General features: G+C 44.2%; 1 protein-coding gene across 1 annotated transcript in view; it reads left to right on the plus strand.

The window, feature by feature from the left end:
- The window catches only part of ELK3 (ETS transcription factor ELK3), a 96500-nt gene that overhangs the window by 44486 nt on the left and 34865 nt on the right, over positions 1–17149 (plus strand). The window contains exon 2 of the mRNA XM_021006448.2: positions 8971–9179. Coding sequence (XP_020862107.1) covers positions 8973–9179 — 207 coding nt within the window. The 5' untranslated portion in view covers positions 8971–8972. The remainder of the gene's footprint in view (positions 1–8970; positions 9180–17149) is intronic.

Below are 17149 nucleotides of genomic sequence, written 5' to 3' on the forward strand. Positions count from 1 at the left end.
AGAAGGGGGAGGGGTGTGTTTTCTCAAGTCTTCTTTGAATCCACTCTTTTTATTTTTTCCTTAGATGCTTGTTTTTCATTAGATAGCTCTTTTTTCACATACCACTTTCTAATTTTCCCTTGTGCATTGCACATACCAGGTACTAAATACGTGCTTTGTGATTGATTGAACTTTGATGTGATAGTGGGGAGTTGTGTGGTCAATTTCTGTTCACGAGAGCCACTGTCTGATTTCCAAGTTCATGGTAGGGAATGTAGAAAAATCAGCCCCTGCATTCCTAGTGACAGGGTGGCATGAGTAATTAAGGCGTGGGTTTTAATAAACAGAAAATAAATATTTCACAAGGACACACTATATACTTTCTTTGTATTTTGGAAGATTAGAGAAAAAATATTGTTTTTTCCTTCCCTCCCTCATTTGGTAATGCTCTAGGTTTGCCAGTTTCTTTCATTTTTGCAGCACAAAACCTTAAGGAAAGGGGTATGAATGTCACTTTCTCATATGAGCAATCACTCAGTCAACAAGCATCACTTAAGTACCTGCTATATGCCAGACGTTGTTCTAGGTGCTAGGGATATAAATGGAGCGAGCAAAAGAATCCCTATTTGGACATTCTAATAAGGGAGACAACACACACACCTATACATACATGTGTATATGTATTTATATGTCCAGACAGAACAGAGAGAAAAATTAATGATAGACTATGAATTTGGGCAAATCATTTCCCTTCTCTGTGCCTCAGTTTCCCCATCTGTAAAATGAGGAGACTGTTCTAAGTGACTATTCTAAAGCTCCGTTCAGCTCTAAATGCACGAAGATTTAGCGCCGAAGGGACCTCAGAGGGCCATCTTGTTCACTCCCCCATTTTACAGAGAGGAAGGCTGAGATTTACAAAGGCAAAGACCACCTTGCCCAAGGTCACGCAGGTGAGGTGATATTTGAACCCAGCTCCTCTGACTGAAAGGCCAGGTCCTATATCTTTTTCTATAATGAAACAAATAGATTTAGAGCTGGGACTTCAAAGACCATCTAGTCCAGTCTCTTAAGTTTACAGACGAGGAAGTGGAGGATCAGAAATGTTCAGGCAATTGCCTAAGTGGTATCAATAGATTTAAAGGTGAAAGGCGCCTTAAGAGTTATCCAAGCCAGGGCAGCTAGGTGGTGCAGTGAATAGAGCAGCGGCCCTGAGGTCAGGAGGACCTGAGTTCAAATCTGGCCTCAGATCAAACACTTGACACTTAACTAGCTGTGTGACCCTAGGCAAGTCACTTAACCCCAATTGCCTAAAAAGAAAAAAAAAAGAGTTATCCAGGCCAAACTCCTTATTTATTTTGCAGTTGAGGAAACTGAGGCCTAGAAAGGGAAGTGAAGGAAAGCATCACAGGCAAGATTCGAACCCAGGTCCTTTTAGCTTCCAATCCAACACTGTTTCCACTGTGCCGTGTTGCTTCTCGGATACTAGCAGTCAAATGAAAGAAAAAAGGAGGCAGCATGGTCCCAAGAAAAGAATGTTATGGTTCCTCCAAATCCCAGGTCTGCTACTTATTCCCTGTGTGACCTCAGGCAGGTCACTCTGAGCCTCACATTCCTCGTCTATAAAATGAAAGGGTTGGGTCCCTTCCTGCTCCAAATCTGTGATCTGCTGATCCTGCCTAAATCTGCAACAGGTTCCATGAGAAGGAAAAGCTGAGACAACTCAGTCTAGACTGGAGATTGGCGTTCAGGCTCACCCTCCGTCTATAGTAAGCTGCCTTGTGCCATCTTGTGGTAGGCGCAGTAAAGCACAGGTGGAAGAGGGAGGACCAGCTTTGGGGCAGGCAGGCCCCTTCGTGTTCTCTGTTCCTCTGCTCTCCGCAATTTTCTGATCTCTTCTCCTTCCAGTGAAGGGAGGGAGGGAAAAAGAGGGGAGAGGGGGCAGGAGAGGAAAAGAAGGGAGAGGGGGAGGGAGGGGAGGGAGACAGAGACAGAGGGGGTGGAAGAGACGGAGAGAGGCTGTGTGTGAAGGGGAGAGAGAAACACACACAGAGAAGAGAGGAAGAGAGACAGAGACAGACAGACAGAGGGGGTGGAAGGGAGGGCCAGAGAAAGAACGGGAGAGAGAGAGAGAGAGAGAGAGAGAGAGAGAGAGAGAGAGAGAGAGAGAGAGAGAGAGAGAGAGAGAGAGAGAGTAGTGTGTGTGTAAGAGAAACACACACAGAAACAGAGAGAAGAGGGGAGGAGAGGAGAGAGACAGAGACAGACAGACACAGAGAGAGACAGAGGCTGAAAGAGAGGGTCAGAGAAAGAAAAGGAGAAAGAGAGCAGGGGTGTGTGTGTGTGTGTGTGTGTGTAAGAGAAACACATAGAGAGACACAGAGAGGAGAGGGGAAGAGAGGAGAGAGAGAGAGACGGACTGAGACAGAGAGACAGAGAGATGGAGGAGAGGGCCAGAGAAAGAAAGGGAGAAAGAAGGAGGGTGTGTATAGGAAAGAAACACACAGAGGAGAAGAAAGGAGAAGAAGGAGGGGGGAGGAAGGAATGACTAGCGAGAGCGGGGAGAAACGTGGCCTGAAGTGGGGGCACTCTTGACCTTGGCAGATTCAGGGCAAGACAGAATTTATGATCACAGTCCTGCCTGCAGTGAGCACAGAGTCTGTTGATCCAGGTGGCCGCTACCTCCCATCTAGTTTCTACGCGCTATCATCTCCCTGTCAGAATGCAGCTCCATGAGGACAGAGTCAGCTTTTGCTTCTTCCCTGATCCCTAGCCCCTAGCATGGTGCTTGGCACCTAGGGAATGCGTTCCCTCTTGAATGCCTGACAGAGTCATGGGCTGGGGAGCTAGGAGGGCTTTCTCAGTCCAGGGATTCTTCACCTTTTTGTAAGGCTCGGCACCCTTTGCTGTCTGAGGAATCCTAAAGATGCCTTCTCAGAATTATGTTTTTAGAAGAAGAAAAGTCATAGGATTAGAATAGGAAATAATTATATTGAAATACACTTCTTAAAATATTTAATAATCTTTTTAAGTCTATGGGTTCCAGTTTAAGAATCTCTGGTACTTTCACCTGCTCATTTTACAGGTGAGGGGACTGAGGCCTAGACAGGTGATGTCTGGAGTCACCCAGGTTAAACCACTTTTGTCCCTCCTACACATTGCCCAGCTGTGTAGGACTGGGTCATAGGATTAAGAGACCCCAATGACTAATCTAATTCATCCCCCTATTTTACAGATGAGGAAACTGAGTTTCAGAGAGGGGAATTGACTTCCCCAAAGTCACGCAGATAGTGTCAGAGACAGGATTTGAACCCACGTCCTCTTGTATCCAAATCTAGGTGTGAGCCTTTGTTGTGCCCAGGAGAGCATAGGTAGCTAGCATCCACTTGATCACAAAGGAGAGAATTTAGAGCATTCCTTGGAAACATTAATGACACTTGAGTGTGCTTTGGTCATCTGCAGAGAATTGCTTTGAAGTGGGTAGTGAGCCCTCAGTAACTGTTGACTGATCATAGACTGGAGATAGAAGGGACCTCAGAGTCATTGAACCCTATCATTTTGTTTTCAGATTTTATTGTTGCCTCTTGTTTTTGCACCAATCATTTCCTGCTAGCTCTCCTGCTGAACCTTGTTATTCGGTCCTGTCCAACTCTTCATGACTCCATTTGGCATTTTTCTTGGCAAAGATACTGGAATGATCAGCCCTTTCTTTCTCCCGCTCATTTCACAGATGAGAAAACTGAGGCAAACAGGGTGAAGTGACTTGCCCGGGGTCACACAGCTAGGAAGTGTCTGAGGCTGGATTTGAACCTAGGTCCTCCCGACTCCAAGGCCGGAGCTCCATCCACTGCACCACCTAACTGCCCCTCTACCTTATATACCCCTCCAGAAATGTGTGTGTTCTGTATCCCCAGTAGTTTTAAAGTTAGCATGTTGTTATAGGTACCCATTGGACTCTTTTTTCAAATGTATTTCCTTTTCTACCCCTTTCTCTCCAGCTACTATCACTGACCCACATCTAGGCTTGGGGTGCATGAGAAATAAGGAAGTGATAGTTTAGAGACTCAGCAGAAAGGGGGGTTGGCCGGGTAACTGATGACCCCAGTGTCAAGGCACTAGGTTAAACATTGTGAATTATTTACACCTAGCCTACAGTAGCCAAGTCTAGGTCAGCAAGACTAGAAAATAGGGACACAGGAGAGACAGTTTCCAGTAGCCAGAGACCTGTTAGGACAAATACATTTGACTCTGTCCTAAATGTCTCAGATTACCTGGTAGACCTTGGAAAACTGCACTGATGACTGCCTGGGGTCTGCTGTGGATGGTAAGTGATGAGAGACCCCTGGAGAAAAGTGGGCTTTGATTTCTTCTCTTTACACAAACCTATATAGGCTTGAGGAGTTGGAAACTTTCATGGTCTTTCCTGCTATCCCAGTCTCTTGCCAACTGCCTTCTGGGACTTCACCATTCATGGCATTAAATATATATACATATACATATACATATATATATATATGTATATATATATATGTATATATATATATATGTGTATATATATATATATATATATATAAAAATTTTTTTACTAAAAACTACTTTTAAACTGAGTAACATGATATAATGGAAAGTATACTTGCTCCAAGGTCAGTGGACTTGGGTTCAAATGCTGCTTTTATTCCCTGTGTGACCCTGGACAAACTGCTTAACCATTCTGGGCCTTAGAGTCGTTTTCTATAAAGTGAATTTTACATTTTTATAAACAATTTTTACATTTTATGAATAAAATTTCACATTTTAGATTTTTTACGAAAAACTCTCTTACGGCTCTAAATCTATCATTCATGAGAAGGCAGGGGCAAAGAAGATCAGAGGAAGAAAGGACCTTAGAGCGTATTGATTCTAAGCCTGTTTTTTTTTCAGGCAATTGGGGTTAAGTGACTTGCCCAGGGTCACACAGCTAGTAAGTGTGAAATGTTTGGTCTGAGGCCGGATTTGAACTCAGGTCCTCCTGACTTCAGGGCCGGTGCTCTATCCACTGTGCCACCTAGCTGCCCCCTCCAGGCCTGTTATTTTACAGATGGAGAAAATGGGTCCCAGAGAAGTCAGGTTGGGGAGGGCGCGAGGATTAGAACAGAGGCCCTTGGAGTCTAGACCCATCACGGTCTATGATACCACATTGCTGCTCCCGTCTTAGTCCTGCTGTCCCATTCAGGACTTCTGTTCTGTGTCAGATAAAAGGGTGGGAAGAAGTCATTAAGATTCCCATAGCTCATTTTGTAAATTCAAAGGAAAGTAATGATAATTGGCATTTCCACAGAGATGTAGGGCTTTCAAAAAGCTTTGAGCCAGGGTACCTTGGGGGCTCAGTGGATAGAGCACAGTCTTAGAGTCATGAGGACCTCAGTTCGAATGTGGCCTCAGACAGGTTCTAGTTGTGTGTCCCTGAGCAAGTCACTTAACCCCAACTACCTCAAAAAACAAACAAACAACCCAACAATGTATGCCCTCATCTCATTTGATTTTCATAGCAGCCTCAAGAAGTGGGCACCAGAATTAACCTTACCCTTAATTTACGGAAGAAGAAAGTGAGATTCAGAGAAATTAAAGATTAACTTTGGGCCACGCAGCATTGGAATTTGGGGATCTCCTGTTTCACTGGCCAGATGTCTCACTACCTCTATGAAACAGTAATTATGTGGTCAGGCTCACATGGCCTATGTGTCAGAGGGATCTTGAGCGGTGAAGATGTGTGTGGTTGGAGGATCATGATAGGCCCCCACCGGTGGGTTCTGAGTAGAGAAGTAGATTGTGCAATCTCAAGGAAAGGAAAAAGTGGATCTGCCAACTTGTGGGCCATAACCTGCCTTAGAAAGAAGGAGCCAGAGACAGTGAGTGAGTCATCTCAGGTGGAGAGGATATTACTTGCGGTGAGTCACCAGATTCAGATCTTAATCCTAGGACTATGGTTCCTAGGTGTGGATGGAAGCTAGTGGTGGTGGGGGGGTGGTTTCTAGGGCAGCTGTGTTAAGTCCTAGCCCACACATTACTGCCATTTGCTCTGTCCCTTCTGTTCTTCTCAATCTACCCCGGGCACACTAATGGTGTAGCACTGGGTTAGAACTAAGATCACATGGGGCAGCTGGGTAGCACATTGGATAGAGCACTAACCCTGGAGTCAGGAGGACCTGGGTTCATATCTGGCCTCAGACCAGACACTTGACACTTACTAGCTGTGTGGCTTTGGGCAAGTCGCTTAGCACCAATTGCCTAACCAAAAGAAAAAAAGAACTGAGACCACAAGGCTAATTATTCCCTGACGTTTGTGTACATAGTGAAGAAGGCTCCAGAGTCAGAGAACATAGGTTCAAATGTCAGCTCTTCCATTTACCAGCTTTGTGACTTAATAGTTACAAGTGACTTAACCTCTCAGGCCCTCAGTTTCCCCATCTGTCAAATGAAGGAGGTTGGATTAGATGACCTCTGAGGTGCTTTCCAACTCTAGAGCTAGGATTCTATAAGGTACTTTACCTCTTTGGGCCTCAGTTTCTCTATCTGTAAAATGAAGGGGTTGTACTGCATGAGTCTCTTTCAGCTGTAGATCTGGGACCCTCAAATCAACCTAGGGAGGTTGGTGCTATCATTATTACAGAGCTTATCTGCAATGTTATTGATATAGGGAGCTCCCAGTGAATAAGTTCCTTACACCAATGGACATTGGCAACCACTCTGCAGTTGACAGTCTTAGAGCAGGCTTTCCTAATCCCAGGGTCCATAAGCTCATTTCCAGAAATGTTTGGATAATTCCAGCATAATTGGTTTCCTTTGTTAACCTGTGTATTTTATTTTCTACACTTAAAAACATGATTTTGGGAAAGGGGCTGTAAGCTTCACCCGTTTGCCAAAGGGGTTGAGGGGTCCAAGACATAAAAAAGGTTAAAAACCTCTGTCCTAGAGAGTTACTTACGTCAGTGTCACAGGTGACACTTGGGCCTGGCCTGTCTGCGACCCTCTCTATCCACTGCCCCATCCTGCCTCTCAGTGTCTCGCATGTAATAAGTATTTCATAGGTGTTGGTAAAATGCAATTTTACAAATGAGAAAACAGATTAAGAGATGCTGTGGTCACGGCTTCACAGCAAAGTGGGATTTGAACTCAGGTCACCCAAAAATAAAGTCTAGGACCCTTTTCGCTCCACTTCTTTGTGCAGTCTTCTTTTTGTGTCCCTGCTGCTGATCACATCTGCTTGTGGATTATTTTGTAACTTTTGATGAGTCCCTTTAACTGCCTTAGCCTTGGTTTTCTCCTCTGTAAACTGGGGACAGCACTCTTATATATACCTACCTAGTTATATTATAACTACCTACAGTGTCAGCCAGTTTGTCTGGAAAGAAGAGTGTATGAAGAGGAATAAGGAATATAAGTCTGGAAAAGTCCATTAAAACCCAATTATGGAGGGCTTTTAATGCCCCCAAAAGAAGTTTATAGTTGATCCTAAAGGTTAGTAAGTCAATTAATTAACATTTATTAAATGCTTATTCTGTGTCAGGCACTGTGCTTAGCACTGGGGATATCAAAAAAGGTAAAAGACGGTCCCTGCCCTCAAGACGCTTGAAGTCTAATGGAGGAGACAACGTGGGAACTATGTTCAAATAAGACATATACAGGATAAATTGGAAAAAAAAATAAACAGAGGAAAGGTGCAGGAATTAATGGAGGGTCAGGAAAGGCTTCCTGAATGTGGTAGAAGCAATGAAGGGTCTTTGAAGTTCATCTCTAAAGTCTCTTCCAACTCTGAGTTGTTGAATCTAGTGCATGACTATACTCCTTAAGTTGTAATAATGATAGTTAATATCTAACTGGCATGCTAAGGTTTGCAAAGCACTTTATAAATATTGTCTCATTTTAACCTTGCACCAGACCTGGGAGGTAGGTGCTAGTATTATCTCTATTTTACAGAGAAAGAAACTGAGGCAGAGGTTAAGTGATTTGCCCAGGGTCACACAGCTAGTAAGTCTCCAAGATGTGATTTGAACTCAGGTTTTCCTGACTCCAGGTCCAATTCTTTCACCACTGCACCACTTAGCTGGCTGTTCACAAGCTTCAATCAATTCATTCTTTGTTATTTTTGTCCCCAGCTGCTAGCAAAGTGCCTTACACATAGTAGGTGCTTAATAAATATTTTTTGATTAATGGACTAACTCAGTCAATAAGCATTTATTAAGCACCCTCTGTGTACCAGGCACTCAGATGGGGGAGAGAGGGTATCTAAAACCAAAATGAAACAGTCCCTGATGTCAAGAAATTCATGTGGTAGGAGTGGGTGGGTGGGCGGGCATGTGTCTATGTGGTGTGGGGGAGGGGGAACATGTACATATATGTATATGTATGTATAGATATATACATATGTGTATACATATGATACTTATATGTATATATACATGTGGATATATTGTGTGGGTATTTATATATGTATATATATGTGTGTGTGTGTGTGTGTGTGTGTGTGTATTACAAGTTTTCATGAGGGAAACACTGGCAGCAGGAGGATGAGGGATGTTATTATGTAACTACAAAAATAATAATGACAATAACAGCAATAACATTAATAGCTAAAGTGTATACGAGCCCCTTGCAGTGTGCATGTGTTATGTCATTTGATTCTCACAACAACCTTGGGTTGCTTTTGTTATCCCAGATTTCTCAGATGGGGAAACTGAGGCATACAGTGGTTAAAGTGACTTGACCAGGGTCACATAGCTAGTAAGCGTCTGAGGCTGGACTTGAACTCAGGTCTTCCTGATTCCAGGTCCAATGCTCCTCCTAAGCTTAAGATTTGCAATTAAAAAAAAAATTTCAGCACCCCATCCTCCATTGGTCTTCCCAGGGGAGGTGCTAGCAACGGTTGCCTTTGAAGTTCTCTTGATTAGAGCTGGAGAATGGGCTACACATGCCAGGTGGCCACCCGTGACCTCTGCCTGCTTGCTCTCCCTCCAGGTATGGAGAGTGCAATCACGCTGTGGCAGTTCCTGTTACAGTTGCTGCTGGACCAGAAGCATGAGCACTTAATCTGTTGGACCTCCAATGATGGTGAATTCAAGCTTCTCAAGGCAGAAGAGGTGGCCAAACTGTGGGGACTGCGCAAGAACAAGACGAATATGAATTACGACAAGCTGAGCCGCGCCCTGCGGTACTACTATGACAAGGTAAGCCCTTGGCTTGCATAGAGACCAGCCGGGGCAGAGGGAGGAAATGGCTACTTACTCAGGGGGTTGAACAAGGCAAAAATGCTCTGAGCTCGGGCGGTAAAATACCGCTGAGTCTGTTCTTCAAGAAGTAGCCCGTCAGGGGCAGCTAGGTGGTGCAGTGGATAGAGCACCGGCCCTGGAGTCAGGAGGACCTGAGTTCAAATCCTGCCTCAGACACTTGAGACTTCCTAGCTGTGTGACCTTGGGCAAGTCACTTAACCCCATTGCCTAGCCAAAAAAACCCAAAAAAACAAACACAAAGAAGTAGCCTGTCAAAGAGGATTAAAGGGAGTTGGCAAGACAAGGGTTCTAGTCCTGCCTCTGACACACTAGTGGTGTTCCCCAGAACAAGCCATTTAACCTCTCAGTGCTCCTGGCAGTTCTGGAATACATTAATTACCAAGGAGTTGCTGGTTTCCTTGTCTGTATTGATAGAGGGAGTTTCTAATCAATTCACCAATTATTAAGCATTTAGCAAGCACCTACTATGTGCCAGGCACTCTATTATGAAGACAAAAATGCCCTCTAGGGACCTCTATGCTATAGGAGGAGACAGCATGTATATGTATGATTATTACAAGATCAGCCAGTCAGTGAGTATTCATTAGGTGCCTAATATGTGCCAGTCATTGTGCTAAGCGCTGGAGAAATATACACGAAAGCGATGAAATGCACACAAACACACCAAAATCGCTGTGGGGTAGAGGGAGACATTGACAGGGCCCATCTGGAAGGGCCTCTTGGAATTAAGACTTGGACTGACTTTGGAGGGGAACTGGATTTTGAGAGGTGGAATGAGGATGGAATGCATTCCGCATATGGGCCACAGCCTGGCTAAAGATGTGGAAAGGGAACGGAGTGTCTGAGTGGACCAGTGAGGTAAGGGGATTCGTGTTTACTACCTCTGGAATGGTAGCCTGGAACCAGATCACCCAGGGCTTTAAATGCCAAGCAGAAGGGTTTGCATTGGATTCTAGAGGCAAGAGGGAGCAGGGGACTGAAATAGAGCTATACTTTAGAAAAATAATAATGATAATAACACATTTACATAGCATGCTAAGGTTTGCAAAGTTCTTTACAAATATTATCACGTTTTATTCTCCCTACAACAATAGGAGGTATGTGTTATTATTATCTTCATTTTTCATATGGGTAAACTGAGGCAGCCAGATGTTAAGTGACTTTCCGAGAATCACAGAGTTGATAAATGTGAAATTTGGTGGAATTTGAACTCGGTTTTCCAGACTGCAGGCCCAGAGCTCTATGCACAGTGCCACCTAGTGGCCTCATACCATGAAAACAATGTTGTCAGTACTGTGGAAAGTGTTTTTTGAGCTTAGACGAGATACTGTATTTAGGGCTTTACAAACCTGAAAACAACAGATAAATAAACATCCATTAATTATTTGCTGTTCAGTTGTTTCAGTCTTACTCTTCGTGACCCTGTTTGGGGTTTTCTTGTCAAAGATACTGGAGTGGTTTGCCATTCCCTTCCCCAGCTCATTTTACAAATGAGGAAACTGAGGCAAACAGGGTGAAATGAGTTGCCCAGGGTCACAAAGCAAGGCAGTATCTGAGGCTGACTTTGAACTCGGATCCTTCTGACTCCAGCCCTGGAGCTCTCTCCACAGAGCCACCTAGCTGCCTCCAGTTAATTTTTCCCAGTGCTTCTCTCTGATGGAGACTGATCAAATGAGGTGATATTCATAAAGCAGTTAGCACAGTGCATGGCACATAGCGGGAGCTATAAAAATGCTTATTCACTTCCCAATTGCATTTTTGAAGTTTCATGCTCAAAGACTGACATCGGTAATCGTCGTAAGCTGCTGTGTCTGGACTGATTTTGAAAGGGCATTAAAGTAATTGTTTTAATTATTAGCTCCTCATTTATATTTCGTGAATTCAGCCAGTCCATCACATCTTTCAAAGTCATTTCATCAGGCAGAGACTTTTCCCGCACTGGGAAGTCATTCATTCAGTTAATATTAGTTTCTCAATGAAATGGTTTCAAAGCTCCATAGGTATTCGTTGAAATTCCCTAGTTCTTTAACAGTGGCCAAAGGAGAGAGATCTTGTTTTTACCTTCCTAACATCTCTCCTTTTTGCTCCCATCTCTCCTCTGTCACTGCCATCCTTCTGGTGCACAACCTCATCTCTTCATAACTATGGCAATAGCTGCTTGGGGCTGCCTGACTCAGATGGGTCCCTCCTCCAATTCATCCTCTGTTTAGCCACCAGTGATCTTCCCAAAGCACAGATCTTACCATATCCCCCTCTATTCGATAAATTCCAGTGGTTTTCTGTTACCTTCAGGATTCAATGTAAACTTCTCTGCTTGGCTTTCAAAGCCCTTTGTAACATGGCCCCTTTCTAGCTTTCTAGTCTTCTTACACCTTGTTTGCTGCCACCCACTGAGATCCAGTGATCCTGCTGGCTTTCCTGTGTTTTTCACAGTGGGCTTCATCTAATGGCTCCATGCTCGGAGTACTCCCCTCCCCATCTCCTCCTCCTGGCCTCCCTGACTTCCTTCAAGTCTCAGTGAAAATCCCACCTCCTACCAGAAGCTTTACCTTGACCCCATTAATGTTAGCACCTTCCTCTGTTGATCATCTGCAGTTTATCCTGTCTGTTTCTTGTTTGTAGGTGACCATTAGATGGTGAGCTCCTTGGCATAGGCACTATTTTTTATCTTCCTTTGTATTCTCAGCACTTAGCATGGTGCCTGGCACATAGCGAGCGTTTAAGAAATGCTTACTGACAGACATATTCTAAAGACACTTCTTGCTGATTACAGCACCTGTAAATTTTGTGGAATCTTGGTTGTTTAGATATCGTTTTGCAATATTCCCTGGGCTTTGCAAGACTGTGAGGATTGACATTGGATCTGTTCTGCTTGGCCTCTGTCTAAAGCATAATGTTGTAAAAGTTGTACAAAGACAGATTTCGACTCAATGTCAAGAAAAACTTTCTAATGGGGAGGCTGGCCAGAGGTAGAAGGGGCTGCCTTGGGAGGTCACAAGTCCTTCCTCACTGGAGGTCCTTAAACAAAGGCTGGATTACTTATTCGGCACGTTGCAGAGAGGAGTTCTTGTTCAGGGATCAGTTGTAGCTATCTGGGCCCTGAGCCGTCTTCTAGCTTTGAGATTCTATGATTTTGTTATTGGCGCTTCCACTGTGAAATGGGGATGTTGCCAGACGGTGTGGGACTTTGCAAAAGGCTGTTTGCTGATCTGAAAATAACAACCTGGTTTTCGACTGAGGCATCAAGTGATGTTTCTGTTTGGGTTGAGGTCTTAAGGGTGCCTTCCTGACATGCCTCCGTTTCTCCTGTGCTTTCTGGAAGTTTTGGCTTCTTCATCAGTGTGGAGGAGGGGACTTGGGACTTTTTGTATGATTCTCAGAGTGTCTAGCTGTCAAGGATGGAAAATACAGAAGGAATCTGGAAAGGCTTTTATGAAATAATGCAAATGGAATCAGTCTATCCACAAGCATTTTTAAAATGTCTATTTTGTGCCACCACTGGGAATACTAAGGCAAAAATGAAACAGTCTCTATAGGTAAGAAGCTTACACTGTAACAGGGGAGACAATATGTACATATATGAGAATAGAAAGAATCAATAGACCAAATAAATAGAAGGTAGTGAGAGAAGGAGGGGGTGGTGGTTGGAAATCAGGAAAGGCGTTCTGTATAAAAGGTGGCACTAGAGTTGCTTCTTTAACGAAGAGAGAGATTTTTTGAGGTAGAGATGAAGTGAGAATGTGTTCCAAACATGCAGGAAGGCCTATGCATAGGCTGAGGGATGGGAGATTTAGTGCTGTGTGTGTGAGGAACAGAGCTACAGTACCAATTTCCTTCCTTCCCCTCCCTCCCTCCTTCCTTCCTTCTTTCTCTCCCTCCTTCCTTCCATTCTTTCCTCCCTTCCCCTTCCCTCTCTTTTTCCTCCCCTCCCTTTTTCCTTCCCTCCCTTTTTCTTTTCCTGCTTTCCTCCTTCCCTCCTTCTTTCCTTCCCTCTTTTACTCTTTCCCTCCCTCCCTCTTTCCTTTCCTTCCTTCCTCTCTCCCTCCCTCCCTTCTTCTCTCCTTCCATATACCTCCTTCTATCCTTCCTATCCTCCTCCTTTCCTTCCTTCCTTCCTGCCCCTCCTTTCTTTCCTTCCTTTTTTCCTTCCTTCTTCTCTCCTTCCTTCCCTTCTTCTACAATTCCCTCCCTCCCTCCCTCCTTCCTTCCCTCCCTCTCTCACTTCCATTCTTTTCATATCAAAGTCATTTCCATATAGATCCTTTACCCCTGACAATTAAGTAGTTAAGAAAAACCACAGTGACTTTGTCTAACAGTGTATGCACCATTCTGTACCTCTAGTTTCCACCTGTCTAATAAAAGGCAGGAAATGGGTTTCCTCACATCTGGGACTGCAGGTCTTCCTTTTCTGCAGTGACAGGTGACAAGCTACAGCTGAGAGGTTTTGCTGCTTTATCCCCATCAGGAGTTAAATGTGAAATAGACGCCCTTTCTTGCTATGTTCCCAACAAAAACATCACTCATTTCCACCAAGCAAAGGCCTCACGAAACAACTCTTTAGTTAATTAGTGAGGTATGAGGAAGAACAGTCAAGGTAAAGTCACTGCCTGAGCATTTTCCTGGAAAGTAGAAAGCTTCCCTTCCTCACTTAATTGGATACTTCATTTCAAATTAAGTGGGCAGTTGTGACAGAAGAACGTTAGTATTAATAATACATCCCTTTGATGGAGTGCTGGTGTCATGAAGCCTGGCCTGGGTGTAATTATTTCACTCTGAAAAATAAATTTTTAACCAACAACGTAATTTATTGTGATAGCAGGGAAGGGAGGAAGACAGAGGCACGCTCGTGATCAGGGAATAATACTATTTGCATAAAATTCTGTGGCAGAGAGTGGCCTGGGCCTCGTCCAAGGGGCTGAAATAACTAAGTACTCCTTGGCCTTCTCTGGGCCGGCCTGATCCATACCCAGTGTACTTGGGGATTTCTATTTCCCATTGCAGCAGCTACAATACTAGAGCAGCCTTTGGAAAGTTGCCTGACCTTTTTGCCCCTATTGATTGATAGAGGGCAGGCAAAGAGCATGGTCTTAGCTGACTCTGGAAAATGTCCAAGGGCCTGACATGTTGATTGGCCCGATCAATCTTATGGAGGTGGTTTGGCCTTGATCAGGTCCTTTCACAAGAGAAGCAAGAGTCCTCAGAGACCTTTAAGTCCATTCTTAACCTGGGGTATATAAACTTGGATTTCAAAAAAAAATTATGACTCTTCTGCTACATATTTGGCTTCCTTTACAATCCCATGTGCTGTATTTTAACCATTTAAAAACCTTATTCTGAGAAGAGATCCACAGACTTCACCAAACTGCCAGGGGGTTCAGGACCCATCAAAGTTGCTGTAGGCCAGAAGAGCCCTTAGATATCATCAGGCCCAACATGATCATTTTATAGGAGAGGAAACTGAGGCCCAGACAGGTGAAGGGGTCAAATCTCACCAGGATTTCCCCTTCTTATCAACTTTCCTGCCAGTTTCCCTTCACCTTCCTGGCTGGATGTTGAAACCCCTTCTCATTCCCACCCCTATAGAAAGGAACCTGGAACCCCTATCTCCTGTGATCCTTGGGCCTCCCTTGCCCTTCCAAACAGCCTTGGGCCTGAGCCTCTCCAATGGGAGAGAGAACGTGGTTGGTGACGCTGCTTTGATGAGTAGATGTGATAAATGAATTAGTGCATCTCACTACAATGCCTCCAGGAAGGTGGAGGACCACTGAGCCTTGCTGTTAGCCTTGCTGCTACTATGTCCAGACCATAGCCACAGCTGAACCCTGCTGGGTATGGGTTGTTTCTCCCATCTAGACTGAGTTCCTTAAACTGTTCATTTATTCATTCATTCGTTCGTTCTCTGTCTAAAATCCTTTCTGGCTCTGACATTTCACGTTCCAGGAAAGAGGGAACCAGCATTTATTAAATGACTCCTGTATGACAGGCCCCGTGCTAACAGTCACTTTACAAATATATTATCTCATTTGTTTTAAAAGCCCTTTCATCTCTGACATACTGGATTTCTTGAACCCTTCACGTTTTGACATTCTGTGCTGTAAGATCTTTTTCAGGTTCTAAGATTCTATGTTATAAGGTTCCTCCTAGAAATAACAATCTATATTCCAAGGTTCCTTGGGAGCGAGGTGGCACAGTGGATAGAGTGCCTGGCCTGGAGCTAGAAAAACCCGAGTTCAAATATGACCTCAGACATAATTGCTGTGTGACCCTGGGCAAGTCACTTAACCCTTTTTGCTTCAGTGTCCTCATATGTAAAATGAGCTGGAGAAGGGAATGGCAAACCACTCCAGTGTCTTTGCCAAGAAAACCCCAAATGGAGTCACAGAGAGTCAGACAGGACTAAAACAAGTGAATAACAACAGCAATTCCAAGATCCTTCCCAGCCTTGTCATTCTGTGTTCCCAGAGCCCTTCTAGCCCTGATATTCTGTAGCCTAAGGTCTTTCTGAGCTCCAGCCCCCTACCTTGTCAGGTCTCTTTTGCCCTTAACAGTCTGTGACTTTTACTTTCTGGCATCTCACGTCCCCCCAGCTAGGCTTGTTGCTTAGAAACCAGAATGGGGCCTGGAGACTTAGCATCAGCCATTAAAACCTGTGTTTATGAGGATGTCTCCATATTATATGCTCAGCTGCCAAAGCCTGAACCAGCTTGCCAAATGAACGCTTACATCACACTGCTGCCTGGAGCGCAACAGATGCATGTTTTGCCAGGATGGATTTTCTTGCTTCTGGGCTTTTATTGGCAGGAAAAATGGAGGGATTCATTTGTTGAAATTTGCTGTTGGCCACGAAGGCAAACTGACAGATCTCTTAACTGTGTCATTTTGCTATCTACTGTTTCATTCTCACCCCATCCCCTCCAATATCACCCTATGTCCTGTAATTCTACCTCATGTCCTCCCATCCCATCCCCTTCAATCCCAACATATTTCCTCTAATCCTACTCCATCCATCCCATCCCCCCAATCCACCACATTCCCCCCAATCCCACCACATTCCCTCCAGTCCCACCACATTTCCTCCAATCCCACCACATTCCCTCCAGTCCTACCCCATCCCCTCCCGTCTCTTTTCCTCCTAGCATCCTAATTGGTTATATTCACTCAGACGAGGTCTCTTCTCCCACCTTATGCTCAAGGTGTATTTTCTTTCTTTTTTTTTTCTTTTAGGCAATTGGGGTTAAGTGACTTGCCCAGGGTCAAACAGCTAGTAAGTGTCAAGTGTTTGGTCTGAGGCCGGATTTGAGCTCAGATCCTCCTGACTTCAGGGCCGGTGCTCTATCCACTGCGCCACCTAGCTGCCCCTCAACGTATATTTTCTATCCAGAATTTATAACTTGTATGAGCCCTATCTAGGGATTAGGAAGACAGCTAACATATAACTGACCCAAATCTGAATCCTTTGCCGAGTATCAAAGTTAACCAAGAAATGGAGAGGTTGGCAGAGAGAAAGGGTCTTTGTGCCTCATTTATGCATTGAAAAGACCATGGAAAAGACCCTTTGTATCACAAGTCTTTGACTCAGCTGAAGTAGAAGGTTTAGAGCTCCTTGATGACAAAATTACTTTGTATCCTCAAGGTCTAGCACATTTAAAAAAAATAGACCTGTAAAATTTCACTGGGAAAGAAACTCTCTAGCAAAGCATTTTGGTACTTTGTTTGCAACTTCCAGTCTTAGGGAATTGTTCAAAGTACTGATAAGTTAAGTGACTTGCCCAGGATAACACGGTCAGTACATCCAGGATTTGAACCCAACGCTTCTGATTCCTAAGCTGTCACTGGATCCACTCCCCTAGGCTGCCTGTCACATGTTAGATACTTGATAATTTTGATCTTTCTATCATCCATCTATA

This window comes from Phascolarctos cinereus, unplaced genomic scaffold (assembly GCF_003287225.1).
Source record: "Phascolarctos cinereus isolate Bilbo 61053 unplaced genomic scaffold, phaCin_HiC Scaffold_1;HRSCAF=81, whole genome shotgun sequence".
NCBI lineage: Eukaryota > Metazoa > Chordata > Mammalia > Diprotodontia > Phascolarctidae > Phascolarctos > Phascolarctos cinereus.